Source organism: Oryctolagus cuniculus, chromosome 1 (assembly GCF_964237555.1).
Source record: "Oryctolagus cuniculus chromosome 1, mOryCun1.1, whole genome shotgun sequence".
Lineage (NCBI taxonomy): Eukaryota > Metazoa > Chordata > Mammalia > Lagomorpha > Leporidae > Oryctolagus > Oryctolagus cuniculus.
Window position 1 is genome coordinate 142379944 of NC_091432.1, and position 13173 is coordinate 142393116.

Consider the following 13173-nt stretch of genomic DNA (forward strand, 5'->3'; position numbering starts at 1 on the left):
GACAAATGGCTATCAATTTCTGAGTTTACTTTGAAAGAATAAGGGGCTAAAGTTTGAGGTGTTTACTTTGAAGTTATATAACCATAGGTAGGCCTAATATTTACAGGACAAGCATAAAACTCTTGTGGACTCTTGTGGTCCTCCACAGCAGTTCATATTAGGGAGTTAGGGAAAAAGGCAGATATAAGATAAAGCATGTAGTTCTGTTTTACAAACATTTTTATGATAAAAACTTAGGATATGCTAATTTAAGAAATTTTAGAAATACAGATAATGTGAAGAAAAAATTTTAAATCACGAATAGAGGGGCCGGTGCTGTGGCGCAGTGGGTTAACACCCTGGCCTGCCAGCATCCCATGTGAACACCTGTTCAAGACCCGGCTGCTCTGCTTTCTATCCAGCTCTCTGCTATGGCCTGGGAAAGCAGTGGAAGATGGCCCAAGTGCTTGGACCCCTGCACCGATGTGGGAGACACAGAAGAAGTTCCTGGCTCCTGGCTTCAGATTGGTGCAGCTCCAGCCATTGCAGCCGTTTGGGGTGTGAACCATTATATGGAAGACCTCCCTCTCTCTCTGCCTCTGCTCTCTCTGACTTTCAAATAAATACATAAATAAATAAAAATCACATTGAACATTTAATTTTATACCTTGCTTTTCCAGTTGTCTGATTTTCTTTTGCTATATTATTAAATATCTTTTTATAACATAATTCACTCTATTGGATAAGCCATGACAAATTCAGCAAGTCTAATTTTTCTTGAGTACTTTGGTTGTTTCTAGTTTTTCCTGTTATAAGTAATACTGCTATGGACCTAAATCTTTCCTTAGGATATATTCTTAGAAATTGAATTACTGGGTAAAAGGATATTCATTTTAATGTATTGGCTGATATCTTTGTTTTGTGCTACTATGCTACTCGAATACCTGAGACTGGGTAGTTTATAAAGAACAGAGATTTATTTTTACAGTTTCAGAGGCCAGGAAATGCGAGACTGAGGGGCTCCATGTGTGTCATCCCGTGGCAGAAGGGCAAGACATATTCGTGAAAGAGGAGGAGCCAAACACGCCTGATATTGCAACTCACTCTTTATACACCATCTTTAATCCATTCTAGCGAAGGCCCTCGAGACCTGAGCATCTCTTACTGTGATTATCCTCATCACCTCTTAAAGTGGGTTAGTTATCAGCACTGTTGCACTGGGGATTAGGTTTCCAACACATGACTTTGGGGGACACTCCCAAACCACCACAACTATATTTTATCAAGTGACCTCCCAGAAAGGCTTTATAAAACAGTAACAACAGTAACAGAGTGACCATTTCACCCTATCTTGGCCAATGCTGAGTGTTGTGGTATAGGTTGTTTTCGTGTTTGTGTTTTAACTCAAGAGACACACAGAGAGACAGACAGAGCTCCTATCCCCTGGTTCATTCCCCAAATATCCACAACAGCCAGGATTGGGCCAGGCTGAAGCCAGGAGCCAGGAGCTCCATCTACATGGATGGCTCCTAGTAACCCAGCTATTTGATCTACCAGCTGCTATGTTCCTGGGTCTACCTTGGCAGGAAGCTGCAGTCTGGAGCCGGAGCTGGGAATTGAACCCAGGCCCTCACATAATGAGATGTAGGTGCCCTAACCAGTGTTTTAACTGCTAAGACAAATTCAGAAACCAGGGTTTTTGTTTTGTCTGTTTTACTGGGATAGGGAGCAGGGTAAGGAAATATCTTTATAGCTTTTGATTTTTAAAAATCAGTATATAGTTATCATTTTGGAAATATCCAGGACATATTTGCCAGCTAAATTACAATAGTCCCCTCCTTTTCCACAGTTTTACTTACACTGGCTTCAGTTACCAATGACCAGCAACAGTCTGAAAATATTACATGAAAAACTCCAGAAACAAACAGTTCCTTGTTTTAAATTATATAGCTGCTCTGGGTAGCACAGTGAAGTCATATGCCATTTCTCTCTGGCCTGCCAGGGATACAGGTCCCCTTTGTTCAGCGTATCTGCACTGTATGTCCTACCTACCCCTGGTCACGGAATAGCCAGCTTACTTATCTGTATCACAGTGCTTGCATTCAAGTAACATAAATAATAATAAGTAAATAAATAAATAAAATAAATAAATAAAATAAATAAATAAATAAAAATAAGTAAAATAAGTAGCTCTTATTTTACTTAACAGTGTTCCCAATATGCAAGACTGATGATACTGGCAACTTTTATTATGGTATATTATTATCATTGTTAATCTCTTATTGTGTCTATTTTAAAAATTAAACTTTATCATAGGTGTGTGCATGTCCATAGAAAAAACATAATATATATTCAGTGCTACTCTCAGTTTCAGGTATCCTCTTGGGGGGTCTTAGAATATATCACCTGCTGGGGGCTGCGCTGTGGCACAGCAGGTTAAAGCCCAGGCCTGCAGCACTGGCATCTCATATGGGTGCTGGTTCAAGTCCTGGCTACTCCACTTCCCATCCAGATTCCTGTTAATGCGCCTGGGAAAGCAGTGAATGATAGCCCTAGTGCTTGGGCTCTTACACCCATGTGAGAGACCCAGAAGAAGCTCCTGGCTCCTAGCTTTGGATTGGTTCAGCTCCACCATTGTGGCCATTTGGGAAATGAACCAGTGGATAGAAGGCACACTCTCTCTCCCTCTCCCCCCTCTGTAACTCTTGTCTTTCAAATAAATAAAAAATAAATATTAAACAAATGTTAAAAAAAGGAGAATGTGTCACCTGCTGATCCAGAAGGTCTACTTTATTTTCATTTTTCCAAGACTATATTTGTGCAATACAGGCATTGAAAACAGTGTTGAGGATTAAGGCAGGCTAAGCTGCCACTTGCAATGCTGGCATACTATTTGAGTGCCAGTTGGAATCCTGGCTGCTCTGTTTCTGATCCAGTTCCCTGGTAATGTGCTTGAGAAAGCAGCAGAAGATGGTCCAAATGTTTGGGTCCCTGCCACCCATTTGGGAGACCCAGAGTGAAGTTCCAAGCTCCTGGCTCCTGCCTGGACTATTGTGGCCATTTAGGGAGTGAACCAGTGGATAGAAGAGATCTCTCTCTCTCTTCTCCTCTTTCCTCCCTCCCCTCTCTATAACTTGCTTTTCAAATAAATAAATTCTTTGAGGAAGAAAAAGTATAAAGAGAACTGTTTATTGTCATTTTAAATATTATGTAGGAATTATGTACAGTTCCTAACCATAGACTCTGAACCATGAAATGTCTAGACTGACTTTTATTGGCTCTATGGCCAGAGAGCTACTGCAAAGTCTTTCCCTGGCTTATGGTGTGAGTGCTATTGGAAGCCCCTGGGTTCCAGGGGAAAGCTTGGCCGAAGTTTCCCTTAGTGTCTGCAACATTTATTTATTTATTTATTTGCAAGGCAGAGTGGCAGACAGAGATGGCTTTAACCTGCTGCGCTACAACGATGGCCCCTACAACCTTATTTAAATATTTATTTACTCAATTATTTGAGAAGTAGAAAGAGAGAGAGGGACAGATAAAAATAAAGAGCTCCCATGTGTTGGTTCACTCTCCAGATACCCACATTAGCTAGGCCTAAGCTGGGACTCAAGTTTTTGAGCCGGTACCGCTGCCTCCCGGGGTCTGCATTAGCAGGATACAAGAATCAGGAGCTGGTGGTAAGTATCAAATCCAGGCACTCTGATGTGAGCTACAGCTGTTCTAACCCCTGAACCAAGCACCTGCTCCAAGATCTGCAATCTTCAGCTGTCTCTGCTTTGAAACTGGTTTCCTTTTGTTGTATGCTTCATTACTTTCCATCCCACCTAGGTCTACAGCACATTGTGCTGTAATTTTTTTTTTAAGGGCCACTTATGTGAAACACAGGTATGAAACTTTGCTCAAGTGAATTTGATTAAAAATTGAACTTGGGATTTTCAGTGAGACGCCACTTAACAAAGCTTAGCACAGTGCCACTCATGGCGAACACCCAGCCAATCTTTGGTCTTAGGATTGTTGGAATTCCTTTAAGAAATGACATTTAACCTGATACAGGGACCAGGAGAACCTTCTGGCAAGGGGAATAAGGCATACTTACATCCTGAGGGGCCTGTAGCCCCTTCAGGGTCCCAAACATGTTGAGGAGGAAGTCAGCTGGGTAGCATTTGGGGGTTGCTACAGAGCCAGTGAGTCCCAGCCTTTTCACTTTGGGAATGTTGTTGCTCTTCATGGTAAGAGTACTTAGTAAGCCATAAGGGTCTAATCTGAGCCAGTCAGATTTGCACTGTTAGAAGCTACCTGGGTGAGTGGGGTTGTGGCATAGAATCAAGCCTGCAGCACCACCATCCTATATAGGCATCAGTTTGAGTCCTGGATGCCACTTCTGATCCAGCTCTCTGCCAATGGCCTGGGAAAGTAGTGAAAGATGACTTAAATGGTTGGGCCTCCTGCCACCCATGTGGGAGACCTAGATGAAGCTCCTGGATCCTGGCTTTGATCTGGCCCAGCCTGGCTGTTGGAGCCATTTGGGGGTTGAACCAGCAGATGGAAGATTGAACTCATTTTCTCTCTCTTTTTTCCTTCCTCTCTCCCTCGCTCTCTCCTTCACTCCCTCCTTAAGTGAGCCTTTCAAATAAATAAGTTAAAAAAAAAAAAAAGCTACCCTGGGGCAGCTGTTGTGGCAGCCAAGTTAAGCTGCTGCTTGGGATGTCCACATCCCGTATTGGAGTGCTAGTTTCCTGCTACTCCACTTCAGATCTGCTTCCTGCTAATGCCCCTGGGAGGCAGCAGATGGTGGCTCAAGTGCTTGGGTCCCCACCACTCATTTTTTTTTTTTTTTTGACAGGCAGAGTGGACAGTGAGAGAGAGAGAGAAAGGTCTTCCTTTGCCGTTGGTTCACCCTCCAGTGGCCGCCGTGGCCAGTGCGCTGCGGCCGGTGCACCACACTAATCCAATGGCAGGAGCCAGGTGGTACTCCTGGTCTCCCATGGGGTGCAGGGCCCAAGCACTTGGGCCATCCTCCACTGCACTCCCTGGCCACAGCAGAGAGCTGGCCTGGAAGAGGGGCAACCGGGACAGAATCCGGCGCCCCGACTGGGACTAGAACCTGGTGTGCCAGTGCCGCAAGGCGGAGGATTAGCCTAGTGAGCCGCAGCGCTGGCCAGTCCCCACCACTCATAAAGGAGAACAGCAGATGGAAGATCTGTCTTTTGTGATGAAAATAAACATTTTCAAAAACATAAGCCATTTGATTTTAGAGTAGGTGACTGTCTTGGGCAGCTTGCTGACTCTATCTCAGATTTCCTCATCTGTAACACAGATTCAATAATAGTATCCCACCCCTAGGCTGTGAGGATTAAATGAGTTACTATTTATAAAGCACTTAGAACAGCTCCTGGCATATAAGTGCTTCAAGTATTTTTTAAGTAGAATATCAAAAGTCTAGTAGCAGAAAGTCAAGAACTTCCAGTACTGCCCGGGTTCCACTAAACATCAGACTAGCCTCCTCAGTGAAAAACCCAGACTGTCCCAACTGTGAGCCCTCCTGGTGTCCACACTAAACCCCACCACCTCCTTTTCCTGCCTCGATCTGATGTAAGCCTCTTCACATGGGTTTTACTTGGGGCTGGCCAGGCTTGTCTGGGTTTTCCCTTTGCCAGGACACTTGCATTGCAATCTATGCCCAGAGCAGGTCCCATTCTTGGACTCAAGGAGCCTTTGAGTTATCTTATGATTTACAAAAAATTCACTTTCACTATGTAAATTTCCTATTTTTGTATCCTCAAATGGATTTTTTGGTGGGGATATGGAGGAATCAACAAGGTCTGTGTTGCTGGTCTTTTTTGTTTTGTTGAAATCAGGGATGTTTTCTGTTGAGTAGTAACGTTTCAGTGCTACTTTGTAACTCATTATAAATTTTTCTAATTTGCAGTTCCCTTCTATAACAGACCTGAAGCTGGGACAGAGGTTTCATGCTATATTGCTTAGGAGTGTTGCTTGGAGTTCTGTTTTAAGGATACTAAGGTGAATCTGAGCTCACAGGAAGAAATCACCATGGTCTACACTGGAGGGTCCCTGTCATATTCAGGGGCAAGATCTCCCCCTGTAGTGGAGCCTGTGGTAGACCTGTGGGGGAAGGGAGAGGCACGGAAGGCCCCATCTGTGCTTCTAATGTTTGATTGATTAAGTTTGATAATGGGTAAAGTGTGTCTTATTGTTTTGTGTGTTTTGAATATGTGAATTCTTTTATGATGAAGTAGAAATGAGCACAGTGATGGTTAGGGATAACCACGCTGGGTGGCACTGGGTATGATAGTGCCAAAGTGTTTGTTGTCCCTGGCTGCAGTAATTACTTTTTTTTTTTTTTTTTTTAAGATTTACTTATCTGAAAGTCAGACATACAGAGAGAGGAAGAGACAGAGACAGAGACAGAGAGGGAGAGATCTTCCCTTTGCTGGTTTACTTTCCAGGTGGCAACAGCTGGGGCTAGGCCAGGCCAAAGCCAGGAGCCAAGAGTTTGTTCTGGCTCTCCCATGTGGGTGGCATGTGCCCAAGTGCTTGGGCCGTCTCCCACTGTGCTTCCCAAGCTATTAGCAGGGAGCTGGATTGGAAATAGAGCAACTGGGACACAAACCAGGGCCTATATGGGATGCCAGCATTGCAGGCAGCAGCTTTACTGGCTGTGCCACCATGCCAGCCATGAGGTACTCACTCTTGAGTAAGATACCCTTGCCTCTACCCTGATTTAGACTATCATCTCCAAATATTTGTGTATAAACTTACTTACATGTAGACCAGCATACGTTTATATGCATACATGCAGATTCACTGTATCTCAAACCACAGTGCAGAACTTTTTAAAAACTGTAAAATAACTGTTTCCTGTGAATATACTAAACATCACTGAGTTATTCACTTTAAATGTACAATTTTTAAAGGGGATGAAATTCATGGTGTGTGAATTGTCTCAATAAAACTTATTTAAATTTTTAAATTTTTCTAAATAACTCACTTTTTCAAAACAAGTTCTTTCCTGACTTTAGAATTCATATACAATATATAAAACTGGGAAACCTGCTAAAGTTGAAAGAAGGGAAAAGTGTATACTTTATATATTCACATTCCTAAGAAGCACCACCCTGAGGCTGTTGACTTCTGGTGCTGTTTCCATCCATTATTTTTTCATCCTATTATGTGTCATTTTTATGTAGATGACGTGGATTAAGATAATTTCTGGATTTAGAATTGTGCATCTTCATTTAGCTTTATAACATTTTAAATGTTGCCATGAATGCCTTATAAACATTTTAATGGCTTACAGTGCCACTGTACTTGTGTAGGAGTATAAAAGCTCATAATTCCCTGCTGTTCAACATTTTTACTATGAGAAGGAACACAGTAGTGGACATCTTTGAGCATAATCCTCATCATCATGTGTGGATTTATCTCCCTATGACTGTATGCCAAACAATATCCAAGGTTTTGACTGCTTTTAGACCTTTGATACGTATGTCAGAAAAGCAGGGCCTCTGTTGACCTAGAAGGCATCTTTGTTAGGGAACAGCCTGCTGTGGGCACACATGGCCCTGGAAGTCAAGCTTGGCAATGGATTGTGGGCTGTGCAACACCTGCCCACACTCTGTGGGTGCACTCTGGAAGCCCCCATCTCCCCTCAGAGCCCACATGAAGTATCTGTTTCATAGAAACCCAAACTGCATTCAGAATCCATGTTTGTAAGATACTATAATTCATTGAATGAAAAATGGTATGTTACTGTTTTACTTTTTTTTTTTTCTTTTAAAAGATCTTCCTTATTTATTTGAAGGACAGACTTACAGAGAGAGAGGGAGAGACAGAGAGAGAGAAAGATCTTCCATGTGCTGGTTGACTCCCCAAATGGCCCCAACAGCCAGGGCTGGGCCAGGCCAAAGTCAAGAGCTTTATGAGTTTCCCATGTGGATGGCAGGGGTCCAATTACTTGGCCATCTTCTGTTTTTCTCAGGCACATTAGCAGGGAGCTGAGTCAGACACAGAGCAGCCAGGACTCCAGCCAGCACTCATTTGCAGTGTCGGCATCGCAGGCAGCAGCTCAACTCACTGAGCCACAATGCTGGCCTCTTAATTTACTCTTTTTGATTAGGAGGATAAACAGGTATCTGTTTCTTAGACATTTCAGTTTTATAAGTTATCTATTCATACTCATTTTTATGCTCTTTTTTATCATGTTGTGTACATTACTTTGATTACATGTGATCAATTTGCTAGTTTTCTAGTTTGTGCTTATATTACATTCTGAAAAACTTTTATTTGTATTTAGAACAGTCTTTTATAGTTTACTCCCTTGATTTTTCACCTTGAAATGGGCTTTCTCATATAGATACTTTAAAAATAATTTTATGGCCAGCGCCGTAGCTCACTTGGTTAATCCTCTGCCTGCGGCACTGGGATCCCATATGGGCACCGGGTTCTAGTCCCAATTGCTCCTCTTCCAGTCCAGCTCCCTGCTGTGGCTTGGGAGGGCAGTGGAGGGTGGCCCAAGTGCTTGGGCCCCTGTACCCGCATGGGAGACTGGGAGGAAGCACCTGGCTGCTGGCTTCTGATCGGCGCAGCACCAGCCGTAGCGGCCATTTGGGGGTGAACCAACAGAAGGAAGACCTTTTTCTCTGTCTCCCTCTCTCATTGTCTATAACTCTACCTGTCAAATAAATTTAAAAAAATTTCTCCCTATTTATTATCTTATTTAATTTTTAATTTATATTAAACTTGGCAGTATTTTGATGAGTAATGTAAAGTGAACATCTTTTTTAAAAGATAGTTTTCCAGGCACTATTCATTATGTTCTTTTCCCTGTGATTTGTGGTATTTTTTTGTCCTGTATTAAATTCTTTTGTCTACTCTGATAAAAATATTTTGCTGCATTTTTTAAAAAAAGATTTATTTATTTACTTGAAAGGTCACGTTAGAGAGAGCAGCAGAGAGAGAGAGAGCTCTTCCATCTGCTGGTTCACTCCCCAGATGGCTGCAACAGTCAAGACTACGCCAGGCTGAAGCCAGGAGCCAGGAACTTTATCTGGTCTCCCACGTGGGTGCAGGGGCTGAAGCGCTTGGGCCATTCTATGATGCTTTCCCAGGCACATTAAGAGGGAGCAGGATAGGAAGTGGAGCAGGCTGGTCTCAATCCAGTGCCCAAATGGGATGCCGGCACTGCAGGTGGTGGCTTGACCCACTGCAGCACAGTGCTGGCCCCATGATGTTTTTTAAAAGAAAAAAGTCCTATTCTTTATATGTTTAATATTAACTAGATATTATTTTTGCTTAACTATTAACATTTACAGTGACTTATTTTTAATGGACTAATTTTAATGCTAACTTATTTCTTCTTTATACTTAATTCAAAATGGACTGGGTAGTTGGACAAATTGAGATTACTAGTTTTATAGATTCTATCCCATTTACAAGTGACTCAGATTCTAGGCATTGTATATAACAGAGACATGCATTTATGTGTAAGTCGTTGACCTTTTCTATTTCTGTTGATGTTTTTTAGAGTTTGTTATCTCGTATACTTTCAGCGATCAGTTTTGATATAAAAGAAGTTGGTCTTTTTGCTCAAGGTCTTGGGTATGAGCCTGTGGATTACTATCCTGGTTTGCTTAGAAATGTGAGTATTTTAAATTTATTAGTATTGAGATTTTCATTGCTGAATGTGCCATCAGCAAAAAGGATAAATAGAAATATTTCACTCCTCTGTGAGAGGTGTTTAACTTTTCTTTGTTTATCTCTTCTTACCTTGGGTGCACTTATGGCCATGTAAGGAAGAAGTGTGAGATGAGAGATCATGAGAAAGGAGGAGGAAACCCGGCAAGGTTTTAGTAAACCAAGCAGTCGGCCCCTTTCTTGTAATGCATCTCACTTATTCACTCAGAAGTTTTTTGGTAGAAGAGCTTTTGTTCCAGTATAAACACAGTCTTGTACTGTTGGGCAAATCTGATGTTTAAAATACCCTGATTAGAATCTTATGTTAAAGCAAAGCAGAAAATTCACTAAATAACCTTGTAAATAGTATTACATATTTTATCTTAGTATTTAAGCTATGTTTTCTTCTCCCTTGAATTTTAGCCAAATTCAAAAATTTTAATTTATTGTCTTTGCCTGTTTTTAAAAAATGTTATGAAATTTCTAGTGATTGTTAACCATCCTGGTCTTTTGAAAACTTTATAAAGGAAAAGGAGTTTTAAAAATAAGGAAACAAGAAGAAATAAGTTTAATTCTTTTTTAATGGGTTTGGTTTTCACTCCTAGGAAATTAATGATCATTAGATATAAAATCCCACTTACTGTTAAATGAGTCTTAGGCTGCTTTCCTTTCCTTCTGACAAAGTGAAACCTAAGGAGAGATCGGGTGGGGGGTGGGGAAGGAATCTCAGCGGAAATATCACTCACACCAAGAAAAATAGAACTGATGTAATCCTGTTTGCAGTGGGAGTTAACCTGCAACTGATTTTATTTTACAGATGGTTTTATCATTAGTGTCGGAACTCAGAGAGAATCATCTTAATGGATTTAACACTCAAAGGCGGTAGGTGTTAAACTAAACATCCCGCTTCTCAAGTTTCAAAATGTATCAGTTCAGTTATGAGAAAAAAAGTGGCCTAATTCATAGGAAATGCATTTTCACAGTTATGATTATATTCTGTGTTGAGAGATTATTTTAGTAGAGTACATGGGAAATTGGTGAGTTTCTTCATTTTCTATTTGTAGCCACTATTCTCTCAACTCTTATGGGACAGTAAGTAAATCATACAGTGTCTTTTGTGTACCCATTAGCTAAAAAGTCCTACATGTATGTGTAAGGAAGACAAAACAAGGGGAGCTTTTAGGCTTCCACTGGCTTCCTCGCTGTGTAAGAGGAGAATGTGAGTGAATGTGCTGCCCTCCCCGCACCCCTGCCAGTGTGTGTGTGTGTGTGTGTGTGTGTGTAGGGGGGATATTTACAAGGCAACAGATATTTGATGTGCACATGTGACCTATTTTAAGAAACATAATATTCCAAGATCTAGACTAAACAAATCAAATAGATTCAGACGAATTAAAAGACAACTAATCACATTACAAAAGTTACCTCACTCTGTGGAAGAATTCAGAGTTGTTTTTATTGGTGACCATTTCATTTTTAACAAATAGTTAACCAAGAGGATCTGGGGACTAAGAGAGACATAGTGATCTTTTGGTAAAGCTGTTGCCAATTACAAACTCTTATCAGAAATGGTCTTTGCCCCCACTCTTTAGGAGTCTATTGCATCTAACCCTTAAAGTCAACAATAAAATTCTTTGAAGAAAATATTCGGGAGAATCTTCATGACATTTGATTTGGTAATGATTTTTTAGATAGGACACTCAAAGAAAAAGCAACTAATTAAAAATAGAAAAGTTAGATATTTTCTAAATAAAGAATTTTGTGACTCAAAGGCTACTGTCAGGAAAGCAAAGAGATAGAGAAATGTTTTACAGATTACATATCTGGTGAGGTCATAATATCCAGAATATATAATGAACTTTAAAGGAAAAATAGAAAATAACAAATGTTACACTCACTGTGGAAAACAGTTTCACAGTGCCTAAAAACGTGAAACATAGAATTACTATATAACTTAGATGTGCATTTAAAAGAATTTAAAGCAGAAATTCAAGCAGATACCTGCATACCAATAGTCGTTTGTCACAGTGACCAATAGGTAGAAACAACCCAAGCATTAATCAACAGATGAATAGGTAAACAAAATATGATGTATAAATATAATGGAGTACTATTTGGCTATAAAAAAGAATGAAAGTTTGATATACATAAGAATGTGTGTGAATCTTGAAAATATGCTTAGCGCAATGGTAAGAGGAAAATTTATAGCAAAAGGTGCCTACATCAAGATATTGGAAAGGCACCAAATGAGCTTTCAGTGCATCTCAAGGATCTAGAAAAACTGTAGCAAACCAGACCCAAATCTAGTAGGAGAAGAGAAATAATTAAAATCAGAGAAGAAATCAACAGGATTGAATCCAAAAAAAATTACAAAAAAAATCAGCCGAACAAAGAGCTGTTTTTTGAAAAAAATAAGCAAAATTGACAAACCATTGGCCCAACTAACTAAAAAAAGAAAAGACCCAAATCAATAAAATCAGAGATGAAAAAGGAAACGTAACAACAGATACCACAGAAATAAAAAGAATCATCAAAAATTGCTACAAGGACTTGTATGCCAGCAAACAGGGAAATCTATCAGAAATGTATAGATTCCTGGACACATGCAACCTACCTAAATTGAACCAGGAAGACATAGAAAACCTAAACAGACCCATAACTGAGAAAGAAATTGAAATGGTAATAAAGGCCCTCCCAATAAAGAAAAGCTCAGGACCAGATGGATTCACTGCTGAATTCTACCAGACATTCAAAGAAGAACTAACTCCATTTTTTTCTCAAACTACTCAGAACAATCCAAAAAGAGGTAATCCTCCCAAATTCTTTCTTTTTTCCTTCTTATTCTTTTTTTTTTTTTTTTTTTTTTTTTAATACAGGGAGAGTGGACAGTGAGAGAGAGAGACAGGAAGAAAGGTCTTCCTTTTCCGTTGGTCCACCCTCCAATGGCCGCTGCGGCTGGCGTGCTGAAGTCAGCACACTACGCTGATCTGAAGCTAGGAGCCAGGTGCTTCCTCCTGGTCTCCCATGCGGGTGCAGAGCCCAAGGACTTGGGCCATCCTCCACTGCACTCCTGGGCCACAGCAGAGAGCTGGATTGGAAGAGGAGCAACCAGGACAGAATCTGGCACCCCGACCGGGACTAGAACCCAGTGTGCCGGTGCCGCAGGCAGAGGATTAGCCTATTGAGCCACGGCGCTCGCCCCAAATTCTTTCTATGAAACCAGCATCACCTTAATCCCTAAGCCGGAAAAAGATGCAGCATTGAAAGAAAACTACAGACCACTATCCCTGATAAACATAGACGCAGAAATCCTCAATAAAATTCTGGCCAATAGAATGCAACAACACATCAGAAAGATCATCCACGCAGACCAAGTGGGATTTATCCCTGGTATGCAGGGATGGTTCAATGTGCACAAATCAATCAATGTGATACACCACATTAACAAACTGGAGAAGAAAAACCATATGATTATCTCAATAGATGCAGAGAAAGCATTTG

General features: G+C 40.9%; 1 protein-coding gene and 1 long non-coding RNA gene across 11 annotated transcripts in view; one reads left to right on the plus strand and one right to left on the minus strand.

The window, feature by feature from the left end:
• The window catches only part of FANCC (FA complementation group C), a 249943-nt gene that overhangs the window by 165465 nt on the left and 71305 nt on the right, over nt 1-13173 (plus strand). For 9 of the 10 annotated variants that reach the window (XM_008257648.4, XM_070049801.1, XM_070049811.1 and 6 more), the window contains 2 exons: nt 9524-9637; nt 10490-10554. In XM_008257648.4, the coding sequence (XP_008255870.3) occupies nt 9524-9637; nt 10490-10554 (179 nt within the window). Of the gene's footprint in view, nt 1-3461; nt 3657-9523; nt 9638-10489; nt 10555-13173 lie in introns of those variants that run through there. The other variant, XM_070049809.1, reaches the window with a different exon arrangement.
• LOC127482834 (uncharacterized) overlaps nt 1-13173 on the minus strand; it is an 82655-nt gene that overhangs the window by 34236 nt on the left and 35246 nt on the right. The gene's annotated exons all lie outside the window — the stretch shown is intronic.